The sequence below is a fragment of the Diprion similis genome, chromosome 10, assembly GCF_021155765.1.
Source record: "Diprion similis isolate iyDipSimi1 chromosome 10, iyDipSimi1.1, whole genome shotgun sequence".
NCBI classification, from domain to species: Eukaryota; Metazoa; Arthropoda; class Insecta; order Hymenoptera; family Diprionidae; genus Diprion; species Diprion similis.
Genome location: NC_060114.1, coordinates 8,404,279 through 8,421,651, shown reverse-complemented (window position 1 = coordinate 8,421,651; position 17,373 = coordinate 8,404,279). Strand labels below are relative to the sequence as shown.

General features: G+C 37.3%; 1 protein-coding gene across 2 annotated transcripts; it reads right to left on the bottom strand.

Moving 5' to 3' along the window:
• Positions 1-811: 811 nt before the first annotated feature.
• LOC124411525 (alpha-tocopherol transfer protein-like) lies at positions 812-16,089 on the bottom strand. Of its 2 annotated transcripts, none has more exons than XM_046890678.1 (5): positions 15,829-16,089; positions 3,693-3,866; positions 2,453-3,006; positions 1,296-1,446; positions 812-973 (listed from the first exon to the last, which is right to left on the bottom strand). In XM_046890678.1, the coding sequence occupies exons 2-5, from the start codon at positions 3,859-3,861 to the stop codon at positions 942-944; spliced, it is 906 nt and encodes a 301-aa protein (XP_046746634.1). In that variant the 5' UTR covers positions 3,862-3,866; positions 15,829-16,089; the 3' UTR covers positions 812-941. The 2 variants fall into 2 exon arrangements, with proteins under 2 accessions (XP_046746634.1, XP_046746633.1); XM_046890677.1 differs by lacking the exon at positions 15,829-16,089 and adding an exon at positions 8,232-8,622.
• Between the last annotated feature and the right edge of the window lie 1,284 nt (positions 16,090-17,373).

The window sequence follows — 17,373 nt, the reverse complement described above, 5'->3', positions numbered from 1 at the left end:
ATGAATATTATATAAGATATAAGACGAATTTGATAACCGAGCATTTTATTGATTGATCGGATTCTTCCAAGTAGGTCCGGGTAATTGATTAGTTTCTTCATTACATACCTACCGATGACCAAGAAGACGAAGTAAAGAATAAACTTTTATATTAATCGGTAACAGTGAAAGACATGATAAGGAATGAGAGAGAATAGTTTCACGATATATGATAAATAATGATGAGATAAATTATGAGATAAAATTAAATTGAATAAAAGAAGTAGGGTTTTCCAAGAGGTAAATGCAATATTTTATTAATAACACAGATATAATCGATCAGTAATTTTAACGTACTGAACGCGCAATGTGTGAGTTGAATTCGGCATTTTGTTTTTTTATTCGTGTTGTTTTCATAAATTTTTTTTGTAACTTCTAGTTTCCTTTATAAAATAGAACACATGTATAGAAATCTGTACATAAAACAAAGATTGATAATAACAGTTAATAATGATAGTAAAATTAACAATATTTATTATTGAATTACGCGGTACCAGACTGCAACGATCATACTATGTCTAGATTCATGTTAGGACATTTGTCTCGGCCTCTGCCGTGCACAAAGCGCACTAACTTATCGACAATTTCATTAAACTTTTGCTCGACTCGCACGGTACACCAAGCACACGTAATAAAACGAATTCCGCAAGTAAAAATACACTTTACATTTTTTATACATTAAAAATAATAGTTGATACTTATTTAAACCTAAAAAGGACTTCCCAATTCCGATATAGGTATGACGGTAAGCGTAAAGGTAATATAATAATAGTAACATAAATAGTGGTAACAATGATAATAATAAAAATAACGCTAATAACAATTGTCATTTTGTGCCCAACTAAATATACACGTGCCACGTTATTTTAATTACTTTGTTATTTCTAACGATCACTTATCGATTAATTTTTCTTGTAACCATAGGAGTTGATTGCTGAAACAAAAACATGTGTGGCAAAAGATTAATGATTTGTAAATGTAAATGAAAATCACTAAAAGGAATACGAAATATGTTCGCTAATGAAAATTGGTCGAATTTACGAATCACTTCGAAAATTTAGGAAGTCGGTTTCAAAGTTATTAAACAGTTGAAAATACTGAAATTTATTTATACGAAGAAGGGGAGCTTTCAGGCAATTGCAATTCGAGTACAGTTCTCTACTCGTCAGCCGAACACTTTTCGTTTACTTTTTATTTCTTTCATTTTTAATCATTGGTGTCTTATTTAAAAAAGCAAAATAACTTCAAAAACTCACCTTCGTACTCCTTGTCGCACATGAGCAAAAGTTCAAGCCATTGGGATCCAGTGATTCGTGGAATTTGCAGAGTACCACCGTAACATTCAGGCAAACATTTCGGCGACATGTATTCGTGGAGGGATTTCCTATCGGTTCCGTGGAAGATGATCTGTAAAAAATTGTTCAACTTTTATCATGGGCTGTTCAAATTATATGAAATCACGTTTGAGTCTTAAGAAGTCTATAATGTGGTTTGATAAATTTGAAAGGGATGAAGAAAATCGAATGAAGAAGTCTTCAAAACGGTTGACTGATGGTTCCATGTATACGGAAAATTAATGAGTTCTTCTCTTTCTAACAGCAGGAATGTGTCTCAAAGGAAGAAGAGAAAAATCAAGACGCCGATAAGATGTTAAATAATAAATAAAGATGTTAAATTTTACCGTTAAACGGCACGGTTTTGCGCTACGTGGTCTTGAAAAATATCATTTTTTAACATTTTGAAAACATTGAGTGTTGTCTGGTGGGCTAATAGAGTTCCGAAAAAAATTGAGAATTGAATCCGAAACCATGAGGTCAAAAGTGGGTCGAGTTCAGTTGGAATGCCCTATATATATACATATATATAACACCATAGTCACGATGAAACGAGTTCAAGGAGTACAACTTAAATGCGATAAAAATCGTTGAATAATTCGCATTGAAAGTATCCGCGAACTGGAATTAGTAAAAGAGCAACAAATCTTTCCTTCTGACTGACTACGAATATGTCATGTGCCTACGTATCGCGGATAGGTGTTAGTAAATGATCAAGGTGATTGTGTATCCACGAGAGACAGCCATACTCCTTGACACAATATGGACGAGTATGTTCATACTGCTCAGACAGCAGTAACTAAAAGTTGTAAAAAAGCCGTTTAAAATATGCCTGATGACCCATTTTTTAACCTCAGAAACATATCTTTATGACCAAAAGATGTCTCTCACTATGTTTGACCGTCAAAAAACGGATCACAAGACATCATTCAAAGGTAATTTTGACGATTATCAGTATTGATTTAATACAAATCGTTACACACGCGTAAAATCCGCTACCATAACGGTTACTCTAAGTTTTTTTTGTTGCGGACTAGGGTGATTGCTCAGCCGCAGACAATAACAAGAAGATTACTTACTCGGCTCTTGAGCTTCTCCCTGAGGAAAGGTTTGAACAGTGCGAAGACCATGTTAAATATGTACGGCTGGTTGACAATGTGGATGTTCTTGATCCTGAGGGGAACGCTGTCCTGGAGCCAGTCGACGATCCTCTTAGCGAAGGGCGGGGTGAACTGCCAGGTTTGCTGAAGAGAGAGACCGTCCATGTCGAAGATGACAACAGCACCAGCGATTTGAGAGCAGGGCTCGAGGGTCGCAGCCTCGAGGAAAAGTACGCAACCCTTGAAGACTTCGTCCAGGCTGCACTTGTTGTGCTTCCACTTCTTGCCCAGCTCAATGGTCAGGATACGACGACCGTGCTGATCCCGGTTTGGAAGTACCGTCAGGATGTTGTGTTCGAAGATGTTCCTTTCACGGCTTGGCTTCAGGTTATCGTACACGTTCGAGTGCTTTACCTTGAAGCTATAGTAGTGCTTTATCAGCTTCAGTGCCGACTCCGGGTAGAACTTGCATGGTCTTAGGAACCTAACCAACCACGCCTCGTTGTCGGATGGCCAGACCAGATCAGTCTCTCCTGAAATAAGGATGAAGGTGTTGGTTTAGCGTAGTGCTCTCCTTCTTCTTGGTAAGGAAGATATCGTGAAGAAAATATTCTCAGTTTGTTCACCGGGAACTTTGGGAATAAAGATTTCAGACGAAGACGACGTAATTCTCGATCATCTTCATCTCTAAGAATGAAAAAGAATGCCCGAAGGAAAAAGATGAAAAAGAAAAACCGGCGGAAAAGGTAGTGGAAGATAAAGTTCAAGGTTCCAACCATACAGGATATATTCATGTGGTGGTACATACAAAATGAAGCAATTGTCGAATATCAATATTTCTTCGTTAACGAAGAAGAAAAAGGTTCCAATTGTCAACGCTCATCTATTAGACGGGCAGGCCTGGATTTAGGGCCGGGGGGGGCTACACGGGCTGTAGTCCCGGGCTTCGAACGCTTAAGGGCCCAAATTGTGTGTAGCTCCAGGCCCCTTACACTTTAAATCCAGCCGTGTAGACAGGAAAAAGACACAAAAAAGAAGATTTATGAATAAAAAAGTTGAGAAAGAAGGGGAAGAATATAGCAGCATTTGGACATTCTTCTCTGAAGAAGAATCCAAGCAGAAAAATGAGAGGACAAAGCTGAAGAAATAGAAGATATCAGCTTCTGATGATTATTCTTATTTAAGAGAAGAGCAATTCCCCAATTCTAATTATTCTTACCGTTGAGGAGCTCTCTGAGTTGCGCAACGGCCTCCTTCGTTCTCTCAGGTGTTTCTCTAAGCTCATTTTTGGCCACTTCAACCAGTTCAGCAGACGGTGGTCCAAGTTCAAACTCGAGAGTGAAATCACCGAGTTTCAAGGACGGCAGGACATCCATATCGGTCATCATCGTGGCTAAAAAAAGAGGTAAAATTTTTTTATAGAGTCGGTAAATCCAGGCATGTTATTTAATTCAGTTAACGAATCGACGGTCACGATTTTCGACATCGTAACCAGTGATGGAGAAATCACATGTGTAATGTAATGCCTTTCCGCTCATAATCGGTATCCTGTTGGCAGTAATTGTTGCTTAATTACTCGTTCTTCACGTCAGGCACGTTCGATAGCGGATGTCGATTTGAAAGCGAGTCAATAAATATAAGGTGAAACTGATGTTAGAGTGAAGAACATGATGAAGACGTAGAAGAATTGAAGAAATTATCATTTTTCAGCAAAAGTGACTTGATTTTCGTAAAGTTTCAGGCTGACGACTGATCTGAAAAATGGAAGGTTGCAGCTTGAGACAAAGCTTTTAAGAATACGGTTTGCGCGGAAAGAAAAATTTAATATTCCGCGAAAAGAAACGGTCGACTGATCTTTTCTAAAAACTGAAAGTCCTCATAAATGTAAATTAGTCCAAGGATGAATGTGGAACCGAGACCAGAAGCTGGTCGCCTTGACGATTACTTTAACGTCAAAAAATATCCTGGATCAATCGATTGTTAATGTTTAAAACATACAACAACACAATCCAGACAGTATCAAAATAAAAAACAGTGAATAATCAGCACTGCATATGAATATTCAAAATAAAAAATAAAAATATCGAACGGCTGAGTGAATCCCAGTCAATTTTATCCATTAATTGTTTAATTTTCCTAAATTCTCTTCGCTGTTAAAAATTTCAGCCAGTGGCCGACAGAGATTTACTTTTCTCATTTGTCCAAGTATCCAAGTATCGTGCGACAGTCTTGTTAGTTGAAAATATTATAAAATCTGAAGATACATTCCAACGATATTTATTCCCCGTTCGTCGTAAATGCTAATTTCACTGCGTTTGTCAGGTTACGAACATCAGGGAATTACACGCAGAGATACAAATGTCCTTGCGGTGATACTCAAAAGACGACCAGTTCATCTTCATTGTACGCATACATATTTTCATGACTCACAAACAAGACTTACCTCGTTGGAGTTCAAGGAGAATATGGGAAAAACTGTCTCTATTCTACTGAATTTTTATGGTTTCATTTCATTACATCATACCGATTGACACACAGCCAACTGCACGTTGCGAAAGCGCACCTGAAGCTGATCACAGATCAATCTGTGCGCAGCTATGTTCAATTCTAATATACTCAGGTACTTTGGAAGATGAGAAGGTAAAAAAGAAGCCGGATCTGAGAGAAAGAAAAAAGCGGTATGGCCAGACCTTGGACCATGATCTTGCAAGTATATGACAGACGATCAGGATGGAGAAAGGTCGCACGAGTTTGGTTTCATGTACATATGTATATTTCAAGAAGGTGATGAAATTTGACTTAAGTCGATTCATGGTCGCTACCTTCTCGAGACGCAAGAAAAAAAGAATCGGATAAATATTTTAAAGAATTAGAACATGCTCGTCACAAAATACATCATTCACGAACGAGGAATATTCATTTAGTTTCGAGAGAAACAAAAAAAACCCTGCTGTTGATTTTACTAATAATTTTTTTACTCTTGTTATTATTATTATTATTTTCACAAAATCTGAAGGAGAAGCCATATAGTGGAAAAAAGGTTTCGTTAGGTTGTAAGTTTTTATTAGGAATTTTGGAAAATAAGATTTCAATAAATTTTCCGATTTCGACTTCATCATAGTAAGATTATATAATATTATTTGTGACGTGGAATATATAGACGAGCTCGAACAAATATTATCATAAAATATTATGATGATAATCACAAAGTCTTACGCAGGTAAATCTATTTGCGAATCGATTAGCACAAACATTTAATATATAAATCGTCTCCGCATGGCTGCTTATGTAGTTGAATGGTACTCGTAATATAAATACATAGATTACTTACGTCATCGGAGTTCTATTAACTATTGATCATCTGACGTAAAATAGTGAATTGGTAAATTCGCGGTAAAAAAAAAGCTGTATAATGATAATCAAAAATGATAATGGTCTGACTGCTGTGGCGGTGAAAAAGTGATGACACAGATGAAAAACTACAGACGACAAGAAAAACATCAGCAATAACCATTTATATGATAAAAAAAAAAAAACAAAAGAACACTGAACCGAACTGTTTTTACAGAGTATTCATGTATTCAAATTGATTATCGTTACTCCTTACGTACGAGTTATTATGCAATAATTATGCAAAAGGCGATATAAGAAACAGCGATGACAAGAAACATCAGAAAAAGTAAATCTAAAAATAAAAACGTGGTAAAATAGGACCAAGGGTCAAGATGTTTTAACCATTAATAACCTAGTACAGGCAGCTCACATAAACAAATAAATTATACAGGATCGTATGACCATGATCACCACTCGTAAATCATGACTCATCGAGAGTGATCGTTGTTAATTGAGTGTGAAGAGCCATGCAGAAAACTGGAAATTGCTCGTATTAATTTCTCGTTAAAAATTTATTATATCTGCCTCACTTTGTATATTTTCGGATGATAGTGAAAAGAAAATTTCCCCTAACATTAACGAGCTCGATTGCGATAAGAATATTTATATCCAACTTTCAATTTTTTTTTCCATTTTCATTCAAAATAGAAATTCGTTTTCGCCGGGCTATCTGTACCAGCCCAAAGGCAAATGAAAATGTTATCATCGGACGAGGAAGATTATGCAACACTCCCGGACGCCGATATAATTTTCTCCTCAGGCTTAATTTGGGCTGTTTTTGGGTATGCCGGATCTGGCAAACACAAAAATCACTCAAACGCGTCGAATTGTTATCCTGTTCGCTAGATCCAGCAACCCAAAGTCGCGAGGTGGATGCAGCTGGGACGCAGCGGCTACGACCATGCAGACGACGCAGTCAGAACTGATAATCGCGCATTTGCAACCAAGTCTTGTTCTGCGCTTGGCGATTCACTTGAGTACCGGGTAAAATTATTCCCTTCATGTCGCCGGTAATTTCTGTACCGGTATATCAACAACTGGAACGAGGAAAATGGCAGACATGCAGAGTCATCGGACCGGAATATAATTTATAGCGGAAATGCGGATTTGTTGTTTACGTTGCTGATTCCAGTTTCATGGGAACAATAAATAAAGAAAGAAATAAATAAATTTCAGTGATTACTTACGCGTCATGGACGAGGTTAGGCCCCAGAAATCAAACGTATTAATTGAACGTGGCGTGCATGCGCTGGGTATACGGATAAGTAATGCTTACGAAGCAAAGCAATTATGTGTGAACGCGGAACAAGCGTACTTTGAAACGCGATGAAGAATAACCGCTCTTAGTTATGTAATGTTTTAATAACGTGTTATTTTAAAGCAGTCACAGAACTCAAGGCAAAGTTCTCGATTCTCAAATTTTCGACCGTGTCATGAAGGCTAAAATTGAATATTTATCCAAGTTTTTAAAAGCTGTATTAGTGTGTTAATAAACACTCGGATGACCTTTAATCAGTGTCAATTTTGACAAAACGTTTACACTGCACTTTATGCAATATTTTAAGATAAGTTTCACGTACCGTGAAAAAACTTTCCCTAAAGTACATGTTGAACTTCGAGGAAAAGAAGTACGAAATGTGTACTCATTCAAATAATTTACCAACGAGAAAAGAGTCATTTGCCGATAGTTTCTTCTCTTGAAACCACAAAACGTATAGGTTATTGTGAAACCGGTTTGTCAAATTGCGATAACGTGTTTCCGAGGATTCATAGAAAGATGATTTGCAAGTGCGGACAACGATTCCATAATTTTCCTCTCCGTCATCTTCTATCTTTCATGAATCATCTGTCAAGAATGTGAAAACACTGAACCTCACAGAGAGAAAAACAAGTGAAAGGCAGTTCAAAAGACTTATCTAAAGTCTCCTCCTTGCATTTCAGTGTCAACTATCGGTACGTAATTTTTCAATTGGATGCAAATTCATTCAAACATATCCTGTAACCACTCATCGAGTGATTCGAATGATGTGATGAATTAATCGTTTTACAACTGATTTTTCCCGCTTTGTTCTACCTAACCTCAACTCTAAAAAAACAAACTTTTTTAAATCATTTGTTCTCTGCACTCGTTTCTAGTTTCTCTGGGTAATTTTTGAATGAAAGAGACATAGATGGATTAAAAAAAATCAATAACTCGTAGAGGGATAAGAATTTAAAAAAAGACAATCAAACTTCCGGAGTTCCTATATTAGGATTCGTTTTTCTGATTTATTTTTTCGAACCTTGTAAACTTCGAATGTCTTCGAAGAAAAAAAGAATTAAATGAGAAATGAAATTCCTTTATACTGTTTTGTATTTTACTCACGTGCTTTCTTCGCCATGGTTGTTGGAGGAATGAGTTGTACCAGCGCTCGTTCTTGCTTTACAGTGTTATATCGCACGCTCGTATTTACACGTATTTAGAATTATATCTATAATCTGTTTATTATTTACTCCTCCGTTTTCAAAATATATTCAGTATGAAAATTTACGTCCAATGGAACGATGAAGTAACAAACGAAATAAAAAACAAACAAATAAATAATTTGAATAAGACGAATTTTACGCGATTACAATATACGTTATACTGTTATTATATTTTGTTTGTTTGCTTTGAATTGGCGATTCTTATTAAAAGAGAATAAGAAAACAGGAAGTAAAAAAACCGAGAACAATAACTAATTGAGGAAATGAAATATACTTTTCAAAAATTTATAAGTAAAAAGTGAAAATTATTTCCTAACGTTCCAACTCAAATTTCGATTAGAGCGGCTTGATTTTGGGACCGCTCGGAACGGCGAACGGCTTTCAAGTGTGCTCGTGTTTCTGTCTCCGAACGTTTTATTGTCATGGCCGAGCCAACAAAGCGGGATTACCGGCACACTAGCCACCTCTATAGTTTAACTGTACAAACCAAAAAACCGGCATGGGAAGAGGAGACGAATAAGAATTTGGAGGGCAAAAAGAAGCGAGCACGCACTTTACTCGACACCCAACACACGTGATATCTTTGGACCACCGATAGCTCAGCTCGAGTTGACTTTGAGATGAAAAAGTCGTCGGTCACCTTTTTCGGGTTTCTATACAGTCGGCGTCCCTCCGCGTTTACGGGCATGCGTATGTCTCGGTGAGTTTGGGCCTGTGTGCCTTTTCAATATAGTCAGCGCAGGCCTCAGGCTAAGAAAATTCCACGATTGAAGGAATGGTTTGTAGAGGACAAACAATCCATGTGCCTCAATTTTATGTAATTATATACGCATACAGAGATTGTACGTGTGAATGTCTTTTTGAGCGCCATACAATTTTATAGGTTTTTATAGCTTCTTATTCTTCTTTAAAAAAACTGAAAGTCGAAAATATCTCAGAATTTAAATGAAATATATAGAGATTACGTTAGCAAAAATATACAGGCATGTCAGGTCTTTATAAGTTAAAAATAATTCAGTCATATTTTTTCTTGCATTTCGATAAAATCAAAGCTAACGTTATCTAGGCAGATTGAAAACAACGGCTATATGACGTCACGCATGCTGACGTATACGTGATATAACAATGCCGGTAAAATTCAATCCCTCTTGACGTACACAAATGTTTTTTTTTTTTTACTTCTCTTTTCCGTGACGACGGAAGAAGAAATTTTCACTTTACCATGTTATGTTTTTCTGCGTTTTAAACGTATAAAAAGTTTTTCTTCTCCAACATAAAGACTCAAATCACGTCAACGACGAACGTCGATTTGAATACCAGATATATAACAAGGTAATAAATTTTATTTCTGAATCCTCAATATTACATATTCGTAAATACGTACATATATACATACTAAGGTGGCAGTCATTTTGGCATTGGAAACTTTCTTAACTCGCCCCATAAAAATGTAATCCAGAAGTAACAATGATGAAGTAGGTATAAATATTGCACCAGGTATTACCCGTATTACACTAGGTCTTAAATTAATTCAAACAATGTCTATTTTCACTTTCAAACGATTACCGATGAGCAAGGTTTTTTGTTCTTTGGTTATATTTCCGCATCTTTTCTCCACAATTTTATGGTGCTTTCGATGATGCTGATCATGCTTATGACGCTTCCTCTCGATACATTGTTGGGAAAAACCGAAGACCACTAATGGTGATGATGCTTTCTGGATTCCTCTTGTAAGCTGAGCAATGATTGGCTGTTGCAAGATTCTCCCAAACGGCAATACTGTTGGCTCATCACGTTCAAAAAAATATTGCACGTGACTAACCGTATACCCCTGCCTGCGTGGTATTGCAGAATACCAAATTCGAATCACATGCGATTTGGCCTACGCGATAATCGTCACATGCAACAATTATCGAATGAGTTCGAGAATAGGCCTCTAGGTCCTTTCAAGAGAACCTCTCTGTATACAGTTCGTCCATGAGGCGAGACCGTTAGCTGTGGGCTTCTAGGGACATTTTCTGACAGTCGCGATTGGTATTGCGTCGGTTCCTCAATCAGGCTGTACCTATCGGCCAATAAAATTCGAACGACTTGACGGACGCGCATAAGGTGCGCACTTTCCTCATGGACACACGGTATATTAGTTACATTGGTATGTATATAATATATATATATGACACCAGACGTCAAACCCGTCATGTCGGTTGCTGAGCTCTGACAATGAGTCAAGATTGGACCGCCAGGGGGCATTGGGGGGGGGGGGGGGGGCCTTCAGGCCGCTGGACCATGGATTCAGTCCAGCCCGAAAATCAGAGTGATAAACATTGAAATATAGTAATACTAGAGCGCTCGATCGCCGTAACGCGGCGTTGTGCGAGAGAGTGTCGCCGAGAAAGATAAAAAATTGGGTGTCTTCTGTCTTTCTCAGATCCTCATTTTTGACGGGCAACGAAAGAGATAAAAACATGTGGTACTCCATCTCTCTTTCACTAATGGAGAGATTATTTCTACCTTTGTTTAACCTTCCGCGCGCCTATCCACACCGGAGGGGATAGACTGGCGACACTTCAGTTGTACACGGTGTGCGTGTCAGTGTATTTCAGAGGTGATAAACAACCAATGCTGCAGCTTGGGAAGACCGCGTGGTGCTGTTGACGGTCAATCATCACATGGACGGGTGAGTAACGCATATATTGATGTATGTGTGTGTGTGTGTGTGCGTGCGTGTGACATATATCGGTAACTGCCCACGTGAGGAATAATGACAGGCTATAAATATCATTCATATTGTACTCCGTGAATTTGAATACACACAACTGTTTGGTTATTGTTTTTATTTCCGTTCTGCTTTTTTCGGGTTTTATGCTCGACTGTTCTCCGTTTTCGATAAAAACGTACGGAAACACATACGGCGTAGAAGATGTTGAAAAGCGATCAAGAGATCAAGTAATGAAGTGAGAAGGATAAAGGCAATTAGTATTTTTGAAAAAAAATTGTTAGAATAACCGATCAGAATTCCTGAATATTCTTAAATACTTTTACTTCAAGGGCACACCGTGGCCACGCGTAGGGTTCCAGTCTGAGAAAGTTTTTTTTAGAGTGAGAACAGACATTTCTTCCTTACTTGGATTCCGAGAAATGGCACAAAAGAGAAATAACTCAGGCCTCCAGCGCATAGCGATCTTATCGTTGAGACGTAAACAAAGCCGAGTATAAGGGTTTTTTACATGTTCTATGAATAACTCATAATAATTGCAGAAACTGGTGGAAAATATCGGGCACAAAAGCGAAAGAAAGAAAATAAGAATACGTATATACAATGTATAAATCGAATTGTGTGTAGAATTATTTTCTTCACAAGGGAGCAAAACGTATATTGTTTACTTGAGCCTCGGAAGCGCGTCTATTCATGTATTTGTATGTGTGCAGTCCATGCATCTCAATACATGCAAACAGAGCTGTGTTATATGAAAACACCTCGAGGCAATTGGTATATAATATGAATACATCGATAGTCACTGACGATAATTCTTACGTACAAAAACGTGTGAAATTTTCTCCATGTTTTGTAAATGTGCACCTAACTTCAAATATTATATGAACCGTAATCCTATTTATCGCATGCGGCGGTTCTGGTGTAAACATTATACGTATAATACACGTTGACTGAGGATATATCAGCCAAGGTAACACATGACAATCGTTTCATCAGTGATAGATAATATCATAATATCTGATATAAATTGAATACCAAGGAATTCTATACGCGCGGTATTTGTACAGACGATTATCATGGAAATAAGGAAGAATAACAAAAATTTGAAAACAATTTAGATAATCAGAAAAATAGAAACAAATAAACAAAACGGAGATTAAAATCTTCCTTTGCTAAACATCGGTTGATTAAATCATTGACATATCTTTTCTCAAAAAAAAAATAACTTACAGTCACCCCGACTGATTTTTAGTGCAATAACTGAATTCTACCTTTCGCCTCGATTTAGTTTACGCAAAAAACTTGTTGACCATTCATAGTAATATTTGCTTACACAGAGATATGTTATTATTTGACATAATAACGTAGTCTTACAATAGACTGTAATAAAAATAGGACGAGCTAACAGATACATTAATATTTTGAAATAGAACAGAAGTACGCATTTATGTTTGTATCGGAGTATACAGGATAATTACTTGTCAATTTTTTTATTTCTCTACATTTCTACCAGAGATCACAGTCTTTTTCATACCTTATGATTATAAATAAATATTACAATCGTTGCCATATCGTTTCGTTCAATACCTACCTGAATCACACGTTCAGCGTCGATTCTTCATATCGATCACAAATCAAAGATGAATTGCTCAACACTTTCGGGGCTGGTTGCTGTGACTCAATTCGCCAGTTGTGCGTGGAGTAAATTTTCGAATCGCAAACTCTCAGTATACAGAGTTTAACCAACAACGGAATAGCAATTAACGTATTCGCGGTGCTGTTTTATTGCGAGTGAAATAGATTCCAGTGGCATTCAAGTGCCGTGAATCGTTAAACAACCGAAATGCTATCGCAGTCGTTTCAGCGGTACCCATTTCGACGTTGTGAGTGTGTGAATACGTGTGTCAGCTGTCAACGGATCATATTGTACAATAATTTTTTTCGCTACTTTCGATTGAACCATGATCTGCGCCTGTGGTGTGAGTATACATGGTGTGCCTAGGAGTGCAGCTTCTTTCTCCAAAAAAGTTTCTCGCCGTCGACTGGACTTAAGTAAGATGTGTATCAACGGCGCCAAAATACCCAAGATCGGTGGTGATTAATTGTTGTGACGTTGAATCTGCATGGGAAAAAAATGAGCGGGACTTTGAATAACTCACACCACAAGTATACGTGATGGCATTGCCGATCAGGGTAGCGTCTACCAGAAAAATAATTCCCTAGCAATATAGGGATTTCTCTGGACAGTTGGTACACATCTCACTTAAAAGCTTTAACCTCGAAGAAAGAGGCGTGTCGTAGGAGTTCTAGGTACACCATATATACTCACACCAATCTTGATTAAGGAATCATCTCGTCACAAAACATTCTAAAAGTATTCTCTCGTCGTCGAGATATCATCCCAGGAAAGTTAGAATGTCTACGAAACACGTGTATTTTAAATGAGACATCCATTTTGTTCGCGAGAGGGGTTACAGTTAAGGTAAAAATCTGAAAAAATTGTGGAACTATTTTTTAATTATTTGGAGCCGATTTAGGGAGTAGTACGTTCGAAATTCAAAAGTGAACCTCTTAAGGACTACCCTATTTAAGGTTACGTGCATCACGGCGACTTGTTTCATCTTAACTGTTTCAATTCTGTTTGTGAAGAGATCGGTCATAGGGTAATAATTAGTCAGTATATACTAGCCATCTAACCTACGTGAATTTTTAAGTGTTCGCGAATGCGAGTATACATTTGTAAATCTGGCACCATTTCTCTATGACTAAAAATTGACAATTGATTGATTGTCGGCCGAGTGTTGACGAGTATCGGCGAGTACCGACGAGTATCGACGAGTCTTTGGATAGATAGGCAAAATAGGTTAAATAAGCCAGCAGAAAGCGAGTATACTCGGGAGTGAATAGCCCCTCGATTAATGCAGGAAATTATCTAATATCATACAAGATTTGTACAGCAACAATTTTTAAAGTGATACAAGAATGCCGTAAAAATAGTATTTTTCACGGTACTTTTGATCACTTTACAAACCAATTCAATTACTAAAACTAACACCAGGTATGATCAAATCTTTGGTTGCTAATGTTTTTTTTTTTCATAAAATGATTCCCTATGAAATTGTTTTCCATTGCATTATTTTATAGCAATTTATATAAAATTTTCTATAAGCGTTGTATAAACTGTGTCAAAGTTTTTAGTTTTTCGATTTTTTCAGTAGAAGTGCACGGTCAAAAACAATGCGAAATGGCAGTTTTTTTACCCATCTTTTGATTCTAAGGTCGTGTGTACTTCCGATTTGTTCGTCGCGTCATTTTAACAATCATCGCGGGAGTTTGTGAGGACAAATAGATAGACCAACATTTTTTCAAAAACCCGTTTTTTGGATACTAGAGATTCATCGATGTTAGAAAAGGTCATCTCCAACCGAAACCAATATGTTTCCTGTATCAATTTTATATATTTTCTGTATAACAGAAAAACACGGTAAGGTAAATATAAAAAATTAATGATTATTCAAATTCAAATTAAGCTAAAAGCAATCGGAAGATCCTGTTTCTGTTCAAATGTCACTGTAATGCGATTCGTCGTTGATTTCAAAAGACCCAAGTGACACGATCATAGTCGTCACAACAAGTGACTTGCAACATTAATCGCGAAACATGTCAGAGGTTTCACCTGCGGCTGCGCGAACCGAAAAGTTGTTTTCAATCGAGAAATGAAATTGAAAACAACAAGCGAAAAATAATAATAGTAATAATAATAATAATAATAATATAAAATTCACGAAATTCAACAGGGACCTGCAGTTAATGGAAAATCGAAATTGGGATCGAGTTGGAAAATAAATAAATGGACGAATGAGAAAATAAATCGTTCGACTGTAATTGGGAAATAGTTTTAACGGTGAAATAACACATCGTTCTGGTGAAATCGACCGGACGTCTTAACGTGATAAATGGAATAAACGAATTGTTTCGTCAATTGATCGAAATTATAGATCAACTTGAAGCATTGCGCAACAATACATTGTTACGTCTGCACTTTCTGTTGCCGGATGTACACATAACCTAACCTTACGCATAGATCCCGTATGATGATAATTACCAGCACGATTAGAAACAATTTTTATCTTATACCACAGAGCACTGATTGCTTTCACGGAAAAAGATAAGCTGCAGAATGAAACAGAAGTGAAAGAAAATTGTAAACCAAAGTTAAAACACAAACGGAATTTAAGCGATTATATGTATAAATAACGAATGAAGCTGAAGTTAGTAATGTTAGCGTAACGAAAGATTTTGGGTAAAAATCACCATTTTGCAATTTTCTAGTGATTTTTAAGTGGCTAGGATTTTAAAATACAAGTATCTTTTGCCTTATTATAATTTACTGCACTTCAGAGACTCTTAAAATAACGAAATAGCGGGTTTCCAGAAACATGAATTATTACAATAACGTTACTAACTTCAGTCTCGTAATGATAAGGAAAAAAGGAAATCACCAGAACACTTAAGAAGTAAATATGAAATTGACGGATTTTTTGTGAGTAAAGTGAACTGATGATCAGCCAAAATTGCAGGAAAAAAATAGTATAATTTTTTATTCATAGCGGCAGAAAAGCTCCACCAGTTTCATTTCAGGGTTAGTGCATAATGTTCTTAAAACAGAAATTAAAAATTAAAATTACGACAATGAATATTTTGGTCAAATTTATTTATCGCCGGTGCGATTTATAATTCGGGCAGAAGCATCTTAATGTAATATACAAAAGTACGGTACCGTGAAAAAATTGAAGAACGAGTGGAAAAACTGCGAGTGATCAGTTCGGGCTTCAGTCGGGATGAATGCGCAGAAATGCAGCGCGCGAACACCGATCGCCGTGGAAATTTGCAAGCGCAGCTTCGCTGGAGATCTAAGACGGAGTGAAGATCGAAGCTCGATCAGGCGTGGTTATAGCGCGAACCTCATCTCTGGCGCCGACAATCACCACACACTCACAGCGCCTTCAATGATTTTTCGATTTTTTCGCACTGCATGCCACACGCCCCAAGCTCGAGCGCTTGTTGTGAGTCCGGTTTGTGAACCGCGAGGCTATAAAACCGGATCGAAATTGCGTCAATCGTGTTGTTCGCTGTTCGGCTCAGTTCACTCCAACCTTCCATCAAGCGTTTCTTACGTACGTGACCTATGACTCGACCGGCGCATGTGGAGGGGGAGTTTGACTCGACCGTGAATGATCAGACGAAGAAGCCCGAGGTAAACTAGACATTAGCTTTTTTTTAATGTCGGTGTCATTCTCGATCCGCGCTTTAGCCGCCATTTGTCAATCGTCTGTTTAACCCTTTCAGCCACAAATAATTGTGTGGACCGATTTTGATGAAAATTGGTGTCTGAAAGTTTTTGGGCTCGCTAATTACGAATCCGGCATTAGATTTTCGAAATTCAAAATAGCGGATCCAATATGGCGGATATAAAATTTTTAACAGTAACGAATTTTCAAAATTTGATGTCCGCCATATTGGATCCGCCATTTTGAATTTCAAAAATCTAATGCTGGATTCGTAATCAGCAACCCCAAAAACCCCTATATCCAAACTTAAGTAGAATTTGGTACCGTTTCGAAAGTAAAATTGAATTTTTACCAGAAAACAAGAATGTTTTGGGTGATTGTTTATCGATAACAAATTAATGAATACATATTACAAGTGAAATAAAATTTTTAAGCAACGATGGAGGTATATTAAACCTGAAGACTGTAAAAACCCGATTACAAATGATTGGAAAGACGTTTTAATACCAAAAAACTGATAGGATCAAGGTGGATCACTAGTTGACTCACCATCATGGAAATATTTAAGTGATTCATTCTTATCTCTCTGGTCTACACCATTATCTGTCGCCACGTTTAAACACACGCTGGGTCGGGTCACTGGTGACCCAGGTGTAGACCAGAGGGTTTAAGATCAGAAAAGGGTCACACGGAACATTCATCTCCAATGGATGTGCGATTCTTCTATTAGACATCCATTTCAACCGAAATTACATACAATGGAGCTCTAGTCGTAGAGATCTAACTGTCTGCTTGTTGTACATCTGGCAGAACTTTACTACATATTCACATGATTTTTATCAAAGATATCATGGATTTTGTCCCTTTGGTGGTGAGTAAATTGAGGGGGTGCCTTGGTCGATTAGACGTTGACGTATATGACCTGCAAATATAGAATGGGTCTGTTGAACGTTTTTTCGCGTTTGAGATACGTGGACTTCGATGTTTGGAGATATGTACGACAACGTCAAAATCGACCAGGGGATCTCCTTAAG

Excerpts from the sequence above, each read along its gene's own strand:
- LOC124411525 (XM_046890677.1), bottom strand. Across the intron at positions 3,007-3,692 it reads ACTCAGAGAGCTCCTCAACG|GAGAGACTGATCTGGTCTGG; the intron begins GTAAGAATAATT and ends TCCTTATTTCAG. Across the intron at positions 974-1,295 it reads GTGCGACAAGGAGTACGAAG|CAATCAACTCCTATGGTTAC; the intron begins GTGAGTTTTTGA and ends TTTTTGTTTCAG.